This window comes from Osmerus mordax, chromosome 17, assembly GCF_038355195.1.
Source record: "Osmerus mordax isolate fOsmMor3 chromosome 17, fOsmMor3.pri, whole genome shotgun sequence".
Classification (NCBI taxonomy): Eukaryota; Metazoa; Chordata; class Actinopteri; order Osmeriformes; family Osmeridae; genus Osmerus; species Osmerus mordax.
Genome location: NC_090066.1, coordinates 1199694 through 1212755, shown reverse-complemented (window position 1 = coordinate 1212755; position 13062 = coordinate 1199694). Strand labels below are relative to the sequence as shown.

General features: G+C 52.4%; 2 protein-coding genes across 3 annotated transcripts in view; one reads left to right on the top strand and one right to left on the bottom strand.

Moving 5' to 3' along the window:
* snd1 (staphylococcal nuclease and tudor domain containing 1) overlaps positions 1 to 13062 on the top strand; it is a gene marked incomplete in the record, with an annotated part of 82490 nt that overhangs the window by 18189 nt on the left and 51239 nt on the right.
* LOC136960216 (leucine-rich repeat-containing protein 4-like) lies at positions 4103 to 6973 on the bottom strand. Of its 2 annotated transcripts, XM_067254614.1 has the most exons (2): positions 5084 to 6970; positions 4103 to 4255 (listed from the first exon to the last, which is right to left on the bottom strand). In XM_067254614.1, exons 1-2 carry the CDS (start codon positions 6968 to 6970, stop codon positions 4103 to 4105), a joined length of 2040 nt encoding a protein of 679 aa, XP_067110715.1. The 2 variants fall into 2 exon arrangements, with proteins under 2 accessions (XP_067110715.1, XP_067110714.1); XM_067254613.1 differs by having other exon boundaries at positions 4103 to 6973.

The window sequence follows — 13062 nt, the reverse complement described above, 5'->3', positions numbered from 1 at the left end:
TTCCTCTCTGTGTTCCTCTCTGTGTTCCCCTCTGTGTTCCCCTCTGTTCCCCCTCTGTGTTCCCCTCTGTGTTCCCCTCTGTGTTCCCCTCTGTTCCCCCTCTGTGTTCCCCTCTGTGTTCCCCTCTGTTCCCCTCTGTGTTCCTCTCTGTGTTCCCCTCTGTGTTCCCCTCTGTGTTCCCCTCTGTGTTCCCCTCTGTGTTCCCCTCTGTTCCCCTCTGTGTTCCCCTCTGTGTTCCCCTCTGCGTTCCTCTCTGCGTTCCCCTCTGCGTTCCCCTCTGCGTTCCCCTCTGCGTTCCCCTATGTGTTCCCCTCTGTGTTCCTCTCTGTGTTCCTGACCTTCCCCCTCCATTTTCTCTGATTTAACCTCAACCCAAATTCATGCTGACTAGTCAGACACACACACACACACACACCGTCTCCCTCACGAAGGCATGGCTGCTGGATGTATCTTGTCTCATCCGGTACCTGGAGATACGCTGCGTGAGTCAGGGGCAGGACTGAGAGAGGGAACAGGTCTGATGGGACTGAAGCACATCTGACTTCAGCCTAATTGACCGGCGATGATGGTCAACAATGCAGCAGAGAGATCCATATTCATCCTAACAGGAGGGAGGTGGAGAGAGAGAGGGGTGGGGCAGCTTCAGGAAGACTGTGGTGCAGTGTGTGTGTGCGTACAAGGTTGAGTGGTTGTGATGGCTCTGTTGAGATGTATTCTGTCATTGTGTGTTTCCAAGCAAATGCATGCGACTGTGTCTCGTGTAATCTAAGCATTTGTGTTCTTGCATTGGGGACAGATTTCAACTGCTTACCGGCTGAGTGGGACTGTGGATATGATTGCTGAAATCTAAGATTATGTATGTACGTACGTGCGAGTGAGTAAAATGGAGATTATGGTCCGGTTTACGTGTGTGTATATGAGAGGAAAAGACATTAACTGTCCATATGGATCCCTCAAACATGTCAGTGGTAATCTGCCGCTGCCCTCGCTGTCTCTCTGCATCTGATCGGAGCTCCAGGCCTCACCTCTCCTCCTGCATCACTTCCTGTCTAAACTCCCAGGGCAGCGCTGTCACCCCCTCCAACACAGACTTCACTTTGCCTCTCTGACAGCTCACGACTGCAGGTTAAGCACATGACAAACCCCCTCCATCTACCGTCCTCTCTGCCACACTCTACCTCTCTCTACCACTCTCTCCCTCTCTCTTTCCCACTCTGCAGCACAAGGCCCTCTCACCCCTCCTCCCCCTCCTACACCATCGCTCTCTCCAGTGCAAATAAAGGAATAAAGAGGCCACAATGGAAGTATTAAAAAAGAACGCTTGCAGGCACTCGTTCGCCCGCCTCGCTCGCTCTCCCTCGTCCCAGAGCCCGTTACGTAAACCGGTGACGGGGAGAAGGGGCAGCGCGCCCGTTAACCGGCTACCGGCTCTCCGCTCAGCGGACCAGTGACTGACCGGCTGACCGTGGTCGTAGTGACATCACCCTCCTCCAGACAGTTCTGTCTTTTTATTTATTTCTGATTTATGGGAGGGGTGTGTCAGGCCAGGCTGTGCCAATTATCGTCCAATCAGATTTTAATCATTCGCACAGAGCGCTTGAGCCTGGTCGTCACCCCCAATATGTCTCGTCTTTTATGGCTCTATAACACGAGCCTCTAACACGAGGCTCTATAACACGAGCCTCTAACACGAGGCTCTATGACACGAGCCTCTAACACGAGGCTCTATGACACGAGGCTCTATGACACGAGGCTCTATGACACGAGCCTCTAACACACGAGCCTCTAACACGAGGCTCTATGACACGAGGCTCTATGACACGAGGCTCTATGACACGAGGCTCTATGACACGAGGCTCTATGACACGAGGCTCTATGACACGAGCCTATGACACGAGGCTCTATGACACGAGGCTCTATGACACGAGCCTCTAACACGAGGCTCTATGACACGAGGCTCTATGACACGAGGCTCTATGACACGAGGCTCTATGACACGAGCCTCTAACACGAGGCTCTATAACACGAGCCTCTAACACGAGGCTCTATGACACGAGCCTCTAACACGAGGCTCTATGACACGAGGCTCTATGACACGAGGCTCTATGACACGAGGCTCTATGGCACGAGCCTCTATGACACGAGCCTCTAACACGAGGCTCTATGACACGAGCCTCTAACACGAGGCTCTATGACACGATGCTCTATGACACGAGGCTCTATGACACGAGGCTCTATGACACGAGGCTCTATGACACGAGCCTCTAACACGAGGCTCTATGACACGAGGCTCTTATGACACGAGGCTCTATGACACGAGCCTCTAACACGAGGCTCTATGACACGAGGCTCTAACACGAGGCTCTATGACACGAGGCTCTATGACACGAGGCTCTATGACACGAGGCTCTATGACACGAGGCTCTATGACACGAGGCTCTATGACACGAGGCTCTATGACACGAGGCTCTATGACACGAGGCTCTATAACACGAGGCTCTATCTCCCCCGCTGTCTGTGATATCTGCCACCCTCCCTCCTCCCAGTGTTTATCATTTCTTTCATGCCAGCGAGTCCCCGGGGCTCCGGCGCCAAGGTTGTTATGGCTCCCACACCCTGGCGTAACCAGCATGCTTAAGGAGAGGAACTGCAGCTCTGTTTGGCATGTCATGCTAACTAGCTTTCCTCCAGCGCTGTTCCACATGTCCATAAGACCCTGCCCAAGTACATGTCATCTCCCTCTCCCTCTCTCCGCATCTGTCTCTCTCCCTCTCTCCCTTTCAGTTCAACAGAAGGTGGGAGAGAGTATTAAGATTGAGAGGGATATTGTCGAAGATGAAGAATGCACAGTTAACAGCTAGACCCGGAGCATTTGTCACCGTAAAGCCTGGTGCTGATGGATGAAAGCTCAACAGCTGGGAATGCAATGAAAATGAGAAAGGAGCATAGCTTTTTGTGTGTTAATGTGCTCTTACTGCAATGATATTTCACCTGAACATGTCATTCGTATTTACTCATTAGCCTTGTGACAGATCCTACTTAGTGGGATTGGAAGCACCGGATATATAACACAATAGCCACACAGTAGTATTATCCACACTGTACGATATCCAATTACTAAACCATCGCTACAGCTCTGTAGTGCCACGTGCTTGTATGGACATCTTTAAAACAAGCAGTTTTTCATCTTGATGACTTTACTTGACATGTTACGCTGGGAGAAAATGGGTGACACAGTAAGAACCAACAACTCCTGAAGCCACAGCACTCTCATCATCTGTTACGGACTTGATACCCGTTGTAAAAGCACTGCGCCCTTGCTGCAGATACAGCCTGTGTTAGATAACTTAAAGATGGGAAAGCAGCAGGCATACCATGATCCATTGTGCGTGAGTCATTCAGCACTCGCAGGGTTAAGGCAGCTGCAGAGTCTTGGTGCAGAGTCTAAAGTGTTTGGCTGATCGCTACAGTACGCCAGAAGTACGCCAGGGAGACAGACAAGGAAAAAACATAATCTCTCTCTAATGCTTTCTTTTTTTTTGTTTTTTTCTTCCAAAAATCCATTTTATTGCATTTATAACATTTGGCACAGTACAAATTCATGGTGCTTTTACAAGATAAACCTGTAAATATCAACACTGACCTTTTTCTGTTTTTTAAAGAAAGTCTTTTCGGTATAAATGTGTTTTTTTCAGTTTTTTTTCTTGTCACTGCATTCTGTGTAGTATGGTTTAAAAATCACAAAGAATGCCCCTTTTTAAAACAAGACTACCCTCATTTGTCAAAGTCAAGACATCATCTTAAACAACTCATCTTTTTAAATAGAAGTTACAAGTTAGAAAATAGTTTCAATTTATTTCTTTTTAATATAATATGCTTCTCTATCACCAGCCCATGGTAGTTTCAATTTTTCCATATATATATTTATTTATAAGCATGTACAACAAGAAATCAAGTCTTTTTACGTTTTGCACTCTGTACAAAAAAAAGAATGTTCCTGTCCTTTTTTAAGTTGTGCATTCTATTGCATGGTATGTATGAAGGGTAGGGACTGTGTCATGGGCCTTAGGGGTTGGGCAGGGGGTGGGAGCATCTAGAGATGCTATATCTGAGTCTCCTGTACCTTCTCCTTGGTGTGTGTTTTAATGACAAAGGGCTCAGGCATGGTTGTCATGGTGCTGGGCAAGGTTCGAGGGAGGGAGTTTCCAATGTTGTTCTCTGTCCATTTGGCCCCGTGTCCCGTCGGTTTGTAGGTGTTGTATTTGGGCTTTAGGGTGCTGTAGTCCACCTTCTGGGGACTGTAATCCGCTTTGTGAGGACTGTAATCCATTTTAGGTTTCTGGTTGACGTAGTCTGCCTTGTGGGGGCTGTAGTCCGACTTGAAGGGGCTGTAGTCCGGTTTGTGAGAGCTGAAATCAGTCTTGAATACGCTGTAATCTGGCCCAGCCTTGTGGGGGGGGTATTCAGAGGCTGGTTTGAAGGTGCTGTTGTCAAGTTTTGGTTTGTGGGAGTCTGGTTTGGGTTTGGGCTGGGTGCTGTACTCATACCTGAATGGGCTGTAGTCTGGTCTGGGTCTCGGATGAGTGCTGTAGTCTGGTTTGAATGGACTGCTGTCAGGTTTTGGTTTTGGGTGGATGCTGTAGTCCGATTTCAATGGACTGTAGTCGTGTTTGGGTTTTGGTTGGGTGCTGTATTCTGGTTTGCATGGGGTGTAGTCTGGTCTGGGTCTTGGGTGAGTGCTGTAGTCCGGTTTGAACGGGCTGTAGTCCGGTTTAGTTTTCGGGTGGGTTCCATATTCGGTTTTCGAGTGGCTGTAATCTGTTTTAAACTTTTGAGTACTGTAGTCTGGTCTGAATGGACTATAGTCAGGCTTTGTTCTATGAAGGCTAAAATCAGGGGTGGATTTGTGAGTGTTGTAGTCCGAAATGTTGGTAGTGTAGTCAACAGTGGGCTTATAAGTTGTGTATTCAGCCCTGGGCTTGTGGATTGCGTAATCGGGCTTGGGTTTGTGGGTAATGTAGTCCGCTTTCGGCTTGTGGAAGCCGTAGTCTGTCTTGTGGCTGACGTAGTCCAGTTTGTGGATGCTGTTGTGGTCGTGGATCTCGGGCAGTGTGAGCACTCCCTCATTGGCCGCCGAGGCAGGGGGGGGCAGGTCTTCCTCGTCCACGGCGATGATCTCCACCGTGCGGGCGGCTGCCACCGTGCTCCTCTGCTGGTGCCTCTTCCTCAGCTTGTAGAAGGCGATGAGCATGACGGCGGCCAAGAGGGTGACCGCCACGAAGCATCCGATGATGATCTTGGTGGTCTTCATCACCTCGTCCAGGCTGGTGCCGGGGGGACGCCCCGTGGTGGCCTTGGACACCGGCACCACCGACGGCTTCCCCCGGCCCGGGGATTCGGTGCTCTGTAGGAGCACGGTCGGGGTGGAGATGAAGACGGGCTGGAAGACGGAGGGCAAAGCCGTCGTGGTGGTTGTCCCTGGCCCTCCTCCTCCAGCCACTCCAGCCCCCGCCGCCGCCACAACATTGGGTGTGGTCTTGGTTTTGGGCATCTCGGTGGTGGGGCCCAACACCTCCACCGTTACCGTGGTGAAGTAGCTCAGGTTGGAGGTGTTCAGCTCGGCCGCGCTCACGTTGAGGTAGGCTGAGGCGTTCGAGTTCCCGGCCGCATTCGACACCATGCAGGTGTAGGTCCCTGTGTCCCCTGCCAGGACGTTGGAGAAGTTCAGCGTGCCGTCGTTGAGTACTGATATCCTGGGGTGTCCCGAGGCGTGCGTGAGCACGGTCCCGTTGGGCAGCAGCCAGCGCACCGAAGACATCGGCGCCGTGCGACAGCGCAGCTCTGCCACGCGCTCCGCCGAAATGTTCAGGTCCCTCGGCGCGTCGCCGATGAACGGGGCCGAGCACTGGAACCCGCCTCCCTCGCCCCTGTCCACCTCCACCAGCTGGCGACCCCGCATCTGGGCGGGGGCGTGGCAACGCCCGCAGCAGGTGGAGTTGGTGGGGATGTACTCCCTCAGCCAGCGAGCCAACCACAGGGCGTCGCACCCGCAATTCCAGGGGTTGTGGTGGAGGTGAAGCTCCACGAGGTACCTCAGGGGCGAGAACAAGTCATGGGGCAAGGCGCTCAGGTTGTTGTGAGCCAGGTTGAGCTCCACCAAGGAGGTCAGGTCGTCGAAGGCATTGCGTTCTATCGTGCCAATCTGCGAGTTCATCACCCACAGCTTCTTCAGCGAGCCCAGGCCTCGGAAGGAACCAGGCTTGATTTCCGGAAAGACGTTCTCCGAAATCTCCAGCTCTTCCAGGCCTTTCAGGGGGCTGAGGTTGGGCATCTCCCCTCGGATGTTGCACATGCCCAGGTTGAGGTACTTGAGGTTCTGCAGACCCTCGAACGCTCCCTCTGAGATGAAGTCCAACTTTCTCAGCTCTCCCAGGTCCAGCCGCATCAGTGAGGGCACCCGGTTGAAGGCGTTGGACGAAATGCTCTCGATGGGGTTGTTCCTCAGCCACAGCTCCCTCAGCTTGGACAGGTACTCGAAGGCCCCGCTAGGGACAACCGTCAACCGATTGTCGAATAGCTCCAGAGTGTTGAGGCTGGTGAGGCCGTTGAAGGCCCCGACCTCGATCTTTCTGATGGCATTGCGCCCCAGCTGCAGCACCTCCAGGTGGTGGAGGTTGCGGAAGGAGTCGGCCTGCACCGCGTCAATGGCGTTTTCCATCAGGTTGAGGTGGCGCGTGTTAGGGGGGATGCCCAGAGGCACGCGGGTGAGCCCCCGCCGGGTGCACACCACCTTGCCCAGCTGGCTACTGCAGGAGCACTGCGACGGGCAGCTCTGGGGCCCCGGGGCCGCGGGCGCCGCTCCCGCCAGGGCTAGAGGGGCGCTGCTCCACGCCCGAGCCATCAGGAACACGACACAGAGCAGGGCGGTTTTCCTGGCTCGACGCACAGCTACCCGCCCAAGGAGACTCATGATGTGGCACGTTCATAATTCAGCATCGTCTGGGGGGAGGTGGGGAGGGTGGCGGGGGGACGGGGGCCGTTGGAGGGGGCTGCCTGGGGAGGGGGGGGGGTTTGGTAGGCTGGTCTGCGGTGGTTTCAGGGCCGGGGAGGTGAAGAGGGAGTGGAAAGTGGAAAGGGAGGAGGAGGAGGTTTGGGGTTCTGGGTGTCGGAGGGAGAACGGGGATTGGCCCTATCCCGGATTAAGTGAGACGCTAGCTTTGTTTCCATTGACAACACTCATACAGGGGATTGTGACTGGCCGTTCTGAAATTGTTTGAGGAGGACAGAAAAGCAGAAATAAACAGCAAAGACCCTTATTACAAGATGGATATATAGGAGGGGGGGGGGGGGGTTGATGCAAATAAGGTTGGAAACGCTAGACACCTACCTCAAGTAATTTTACAGGTCCGTGTACTGTATCAAATGGTTTTTACTCCTTTTTTTTTTTTTTTTTGCAATCACAGACAGAGATGCAGTTATAAAACCAGGTATATGTATAAAGATATCCCTCGAGCGGAAAATCAATAATGTTTTGCTATTTCAGAAGATGAAAGTCGAGATTAACCATTGTTTTTTTTATAAATCCACAACAGGAGAATCCAAAGAGAAAGATCAAAGATCCCCTTCCTTCCCAGCTTTCGTTAGTTTTTTCAGACAAGAGTAAAGAATCCAGTCAGGCACCCGAACGCAGCACTCTCACTCGCTCGCCCTCGGCTTGTCTTCTCCTGCTTGTCCTTGGAATCCGACAGTCAAGCCCTCCGCTAGACACCTTCTGCGAGTCTCCATAGCACAAACGAGCGCACACACACGCGCATACACCCTCTCTCTCTCTCTCTCTTTGCACACTAGAATCCCAAGGCAGAGCGAGGAAAAAAAAATGAAAGAAGTAGGAGGAGAAGGGAGGGGGGGATGTGAAGAATAAAAATTCCACAGTCCTTTCAAATGTTCTTCCTCTTTTGTTAGAGGTTGGGGAGGGGGTGAAATAAGAAGGGAAAAAAAAAACAGCCCCTCTTCTTTTCTTTCCTCCACTCACTTTTCGGTCGTTAGTCCGTCAGTCCGACCGGCGAGCCCCCTCGTCTCTGAGTGATGTCGTGTCCACTTGGTTTTTCCGGAGCTCTCAGTGGGAATGAAAAGCTACGCAACACACACTACCGTCATTAGCTTCTTTCTCCTCTTAACTAGCCCTGCGCTCCAGCTCAGCATCCACTGCACACACACATCATCGTCACACACACACTCGCAGCAGCTGCAGTCTGCCTCCCGCGCACTTCCCAATAATCCGTCAATTTCTTCTTCAGAGGAGGGGTGGGGGGGGATGCTGTGGAAGGGGTTGAGCGATGTGGGGAAGGAGCAGAAGAAGCTCTAGTTTAGCTCTTCCTCCTCCTCTCGTTTGGCTGCCTGTGCCTCGTGCTGAGCTGGGGGAAAGAGAGGCGAGGAGCGATGCGCTGGCGATCCGACGGACAGGCGTGACGTTGCCAGCAGCGTCAGTGGGGAAAGGTTGCAGCAGCGACGGAGGGAGAGAGCAAGCGGCGGGTTTCTGCAGCGCTCTGTCTCACCCCTCGCTTCCTCTCTGCTGCTGCGTCCTGAGGTAGAGAGAGAGCTCTCACTCCTTTCTGTTAGTTCGTCTTTAGCCCTTCAAACCCTTTAGTTCCCACACTGTCCTCCTGTTGGGTCTGTCCTGTGAGTACCTCGCTCTCTCGGGCTCCTCGGTACGGGGGAGAAGCGTTGGAAAGGGGGAGAAACCAACCGTTTCAGCCTTCACGGCAACCTGATTTTTTTAACCCCTGCAGCTCCGCTGTTAATCCTGGTGATCTGGTTATTATTCTGATGCGTTCGCTGGGGTCGCTGTGGTGGCAGGCAGCCGGCGCACTCGCTGCAGTGGTACTCTCTCGCTCCCGCGCTCTCTCTCTTCTGCTCTCTCTCTTTCGCTCACACTTGTTCTCTCTCTCTCGCTCTCTCTTCCTCTTTTGTCCTTCAGTGGTGAACGTGAATGTACTGCTGACGCATCCTGCTCCGAGCAGTGCATTGGTTTGATGCAGTGTTTTTGTGCATTAACTCATCCACCCCCTCGCTCTCTCTCTCGCTCTCTCTCTCTCTTCCCCACTGTCTCTTTCTCTCTCACTCCCATTCTCTCTCTCTCCCTCTCTCTCTTCTTCTCTCTTACTTGTGCTCTCTCCTCTCCCTGATACGTCTCTCTCTCTTCTCCTTACTGTTGATCATACAAGCCTGCTCTATCCTCTATCTCTAGAAACTCTCTCTTGATATTCTGGTGACTTTTTATAATCTTCCTTACTTCCCTCCAGCACATACCATATACGTCCTTAATATTTTCAAGAACTACAGTAGCCCATGTAGGCTAGGAATTATTATTGCATGTTTAGATGATTTATTAGAGGTTTAGATTGTCTACTAGGGATTGTCAAGAGGAGCAGGAACAAAGAATACCTGAATGTGTTACAAATGGCGTTAAAAATAACTTAAAACTTGACCATGTCTCCTGCATGGGGCAGTGTGCATGTCTGTGTCTTGGAGTACGGAGATTTTTAAAAATACATTTGACAGGATTCAGTGAGATGTGCTAGCGTTTCTGAGGGTGATTTTGTTGATTTACAACATTCACCTCCCATCCCCCCTCATCCTCTCCTTCAGCCTCTCTACCAACTGAACCTCTCTTCACTCTCCATTTTTCATTAAAATCTCTCCATCTGCCTCTCTCTCTCCCCCCCCCATCTGTCTCTCTCCCTCTCTGTCTCTGCCTCTCTCTCTACCTCTCCCTCTCTCATTGGAGAAGGGTAGTCAGTCACCATGTCTTCACTGACAATCTAATCTAAGTGCATCTGGAATATGATTGATATGAATATCCTTTGAGACATCTATTATTCTTGTTGAGACTAAGTGTACCCTGATGTACGGTGTTTCGGAATGGTGGTTGTTGATGACATTTTTTTGGGTAATGTGAGTTTAAGCGGTTTAAAATACTCAATGTCTTCCTGTTGCATCACGCCGCTGTATGAGTCCCCCCAGCTCTGTGACCATGGTGACCGGACCCTAAACCAGAGGGCTTCAACCCTGGTCCTCACCCAGCACGTTCTACAAGTTTCCCTGCTCCAACACACCTGATTCAAATGAAAGGGTTATCATCAAGCTCAGCAGAAGCTATGATAAAGATGCATTTCCTCTTAACCTGGAGAAAGCCTTTCTCCCAGGTCCAAACACAGGAAGATCCCCCTCTCTCCCAGGTCCAAACACAGGAAGATCCCCTCTCTCCCAGGTCCAAACACAGGAAGATCCCCCTCTCTCCCAGGTCCAAACACAGGAAGATCCCCCTCTCTCCCAGGTCCAAACACAGGAAGATCCCCTCTCTCCCAGGTCCAAACACAGGAAGATCCCCCTCTCTCCCAGGTCCAAACACAGGAAGATCCCCTCTCTCCCAGGTCCAAACACAGGAAGATCCCCCTCTCTTCGTCGCTCCAGAAGACACAGTGGTTTAGCACACGCCTCCAGCAGGGAAAAGAGAGAGGGTACCAGCACCCCCCAAATGACATGCACCCCACAGGTCATCCATTAAACTGCAAAGCAGGGTGGGTAATTGATGGGCCTGATGTCCAGCCCATGATTGGTGTGTGTGTGAGTGTGTGTGAGTGAACTAGCAGTAAAAGGTCACGATGCCAGGATACACTGTTCCCACCAGCGTAGGAGAGATCAGCTATAACTGCACACTTCCCTTAATGCTTCCTGTCTCTCTCACACACACACACACACACTCACACACACACTTTCACACATACACATACACACACTCTCTCTCACACACACACACACACACACACTCTCTCACACACACACACACACACTCTCACACACACACACGTTTTACCTTGACGCTCTGCCTGTGTTGAATACAAATGGACTTCAGGCGAGCAGTATGCAGAGAAACACCCACAGGACCGTCAGCATGTCCCTCAGTACGGACAGAGAAAAACATATTCATGTTTTTTTTCCCTGTGGGATTCCCCATTTAAGGAATGAGATGTACAGTCTGAACACACACAGCCCTATGGGCTCTCTCTCTCTCTCTCTCTCTCTCTCTCTCTCTCTCTCTCTCTCTCTCTCTCTCTCTCTCTCTCTCTCTCTCCTTTTCTCTCGCTCTCTCTCTCTCTCTCGCTCTCGCTCTCTCCTTCTCTCTCTCCTCTCTCGCTCTCTCCTTCTCTCTCTCTCTCCTCGCTCTCGCTCTCTCCTTCTCTCTCTCTCTCCTTCTCTCTCTCCTCTCTCTCTCTCCCTCTGTCAGTCTGATGCTCGTGACACGCTCACAACGGCTCTTATCGTTTCCAACTCCCAAGATCCCCTCATGTTCCTGCAGCTGTAGTAATGGAGAGTGTGTGTGTGTTTGTGTGTAGGGTGGGGGGAGTATGTGTGTGTGGGTTGCCATTTCACACACCGCTGACCCAGAATGGGTCTGGTCTGTGTTTAACTGCTGAGCCAACCAGCCAGCAGACTCACCTGACCAGAATGACTCCTGCTCTCTCGCCAGCGCCCGGGCCAGCGGGCCGTGTCTTCGGGAGCTCCCAGGTGCACGGTCATGTCACCATGCTCCTCTGACCCAAAATGGCCGCCCTGGTAGAGGTAGCGGCACGGTGGTGACCCTGGGCTCCGGATGCCGCGGTGGTGTGGGTCAGATCCTGGCGAGGTTCTGTGAAGGGCCGCTGACCCCTGAGGGGCGTATCTCGTTCCTCGCGTTAGCCCAGCGAACCGGAGATAACCTTGCCTAGCTGGTAGCCTGTGATGGCACTCGCCAAACTCCCCCAGCCCCTCCTGTCATGGTGTCACTGCAGCCCTGGTCGTCATGGTGTCACTGCAGCCCTGGTCGTCATGGTGTCACTGTAGCCCTGGTCGTCATGGTGTCACTGTAGCCCTGGTCGTCATGGTGTCACTGTAGCCCTGGTCGTCATGGTGTCACTGTAGCCCTGGTCGTCATGGTGTCACTGTAGCCCTGGTCGTCATGGTGTCACTGTAGCCCTGGTCGTCATGGTGTCACTGTAGGCCTGGTCGTCATGGTGTCACTGCAGCCTTGGTCGTCATGGTGTCACTGCAGCCCTGGTGGTGCTCGGGCGTTCCCCAAGCCCAGCTTCGGTGTCTCTGCTGCCACACTGACCCAGTTTGGGGGGCGTGTCAGGGGGGCCCCCTCCTGACCCGGGCTTCTGAGGGGTCACAGAGAGGTCGAGGAGCGGCTCTCCTGCGGTCCTAAACCAAGGCTGTCACGGTAACCAGGAGTGACGGGGACGAGGGCTCGTGATGATGCGTCCGGCCCTCAGGAGCTGGGGGGAGACCTGATGGGTTGTCATCGACAGCATCGCCCAACACCTCCGCGTGTAGCCCCTCCCTGCCCCTGGCACACACACACACACACACACACACACCACCATCGCCTTCTGCCCAGGCCATACGCCATATATTTGTTTGATCTTATTTTTGTTTTATTTTTTCGTATGTACCAGGCAACCCGAGCACAGCTGGCTTAGTCAGTCAGCCGGTGTTCAAGGGTAGTGTGTGTGTGTGTGTGACAGAGAGCAAACAGCACAGAACCAGGCCCTAGGGCCATAGCAGGCAAATCTGGGATATGGCCAGTCGCATGTAGGTCAGCTGTGAGTGTGTGTGTGTCAGTGGTATAGAGAGGACCGTTGGAGGAATGGCCTGCAGTAGAGTATAGCACTAATGCTAATCTGATTACAGCAATGCACAGTGAAGTGATAGATCTAATGAATTTAATGTCATTGCATTGCTCCTGCCAGACTAGGATTTGTGACTGTCTGATATCTAGAGTGGAATGTGGACTGTACTGTTCGTCCTGAGAGTGTGTGGGTGTGTGTCCTTGTGAGGGTTTGCTCGGTCAGAGAGAGAGGAGGAGTGTGTATGTTGGAATGTTTGGGTCTCTAAGAGGTGTGTGTGTGTGTGTGTGTGTGTCCTCTACTCCACCTCTGTCTGAGGAGGGAGTCAGGTGGCTGAGCGGTGAGGGAGTCGGGCTAGTAATCTGAAGGTTGCCAGTTCGATTCCCGGCCGTGTCAA

Excerpts from the sequence above, each read along its gene's own strand:
- LOC136960216 (XM_067254613.1), bottom strand. The coding sequence starts at position 6,970 with ATGAGTCTCCTTGGGCGGGTAGCTGTGCGTCGAGCCAGGAAAACCGCC.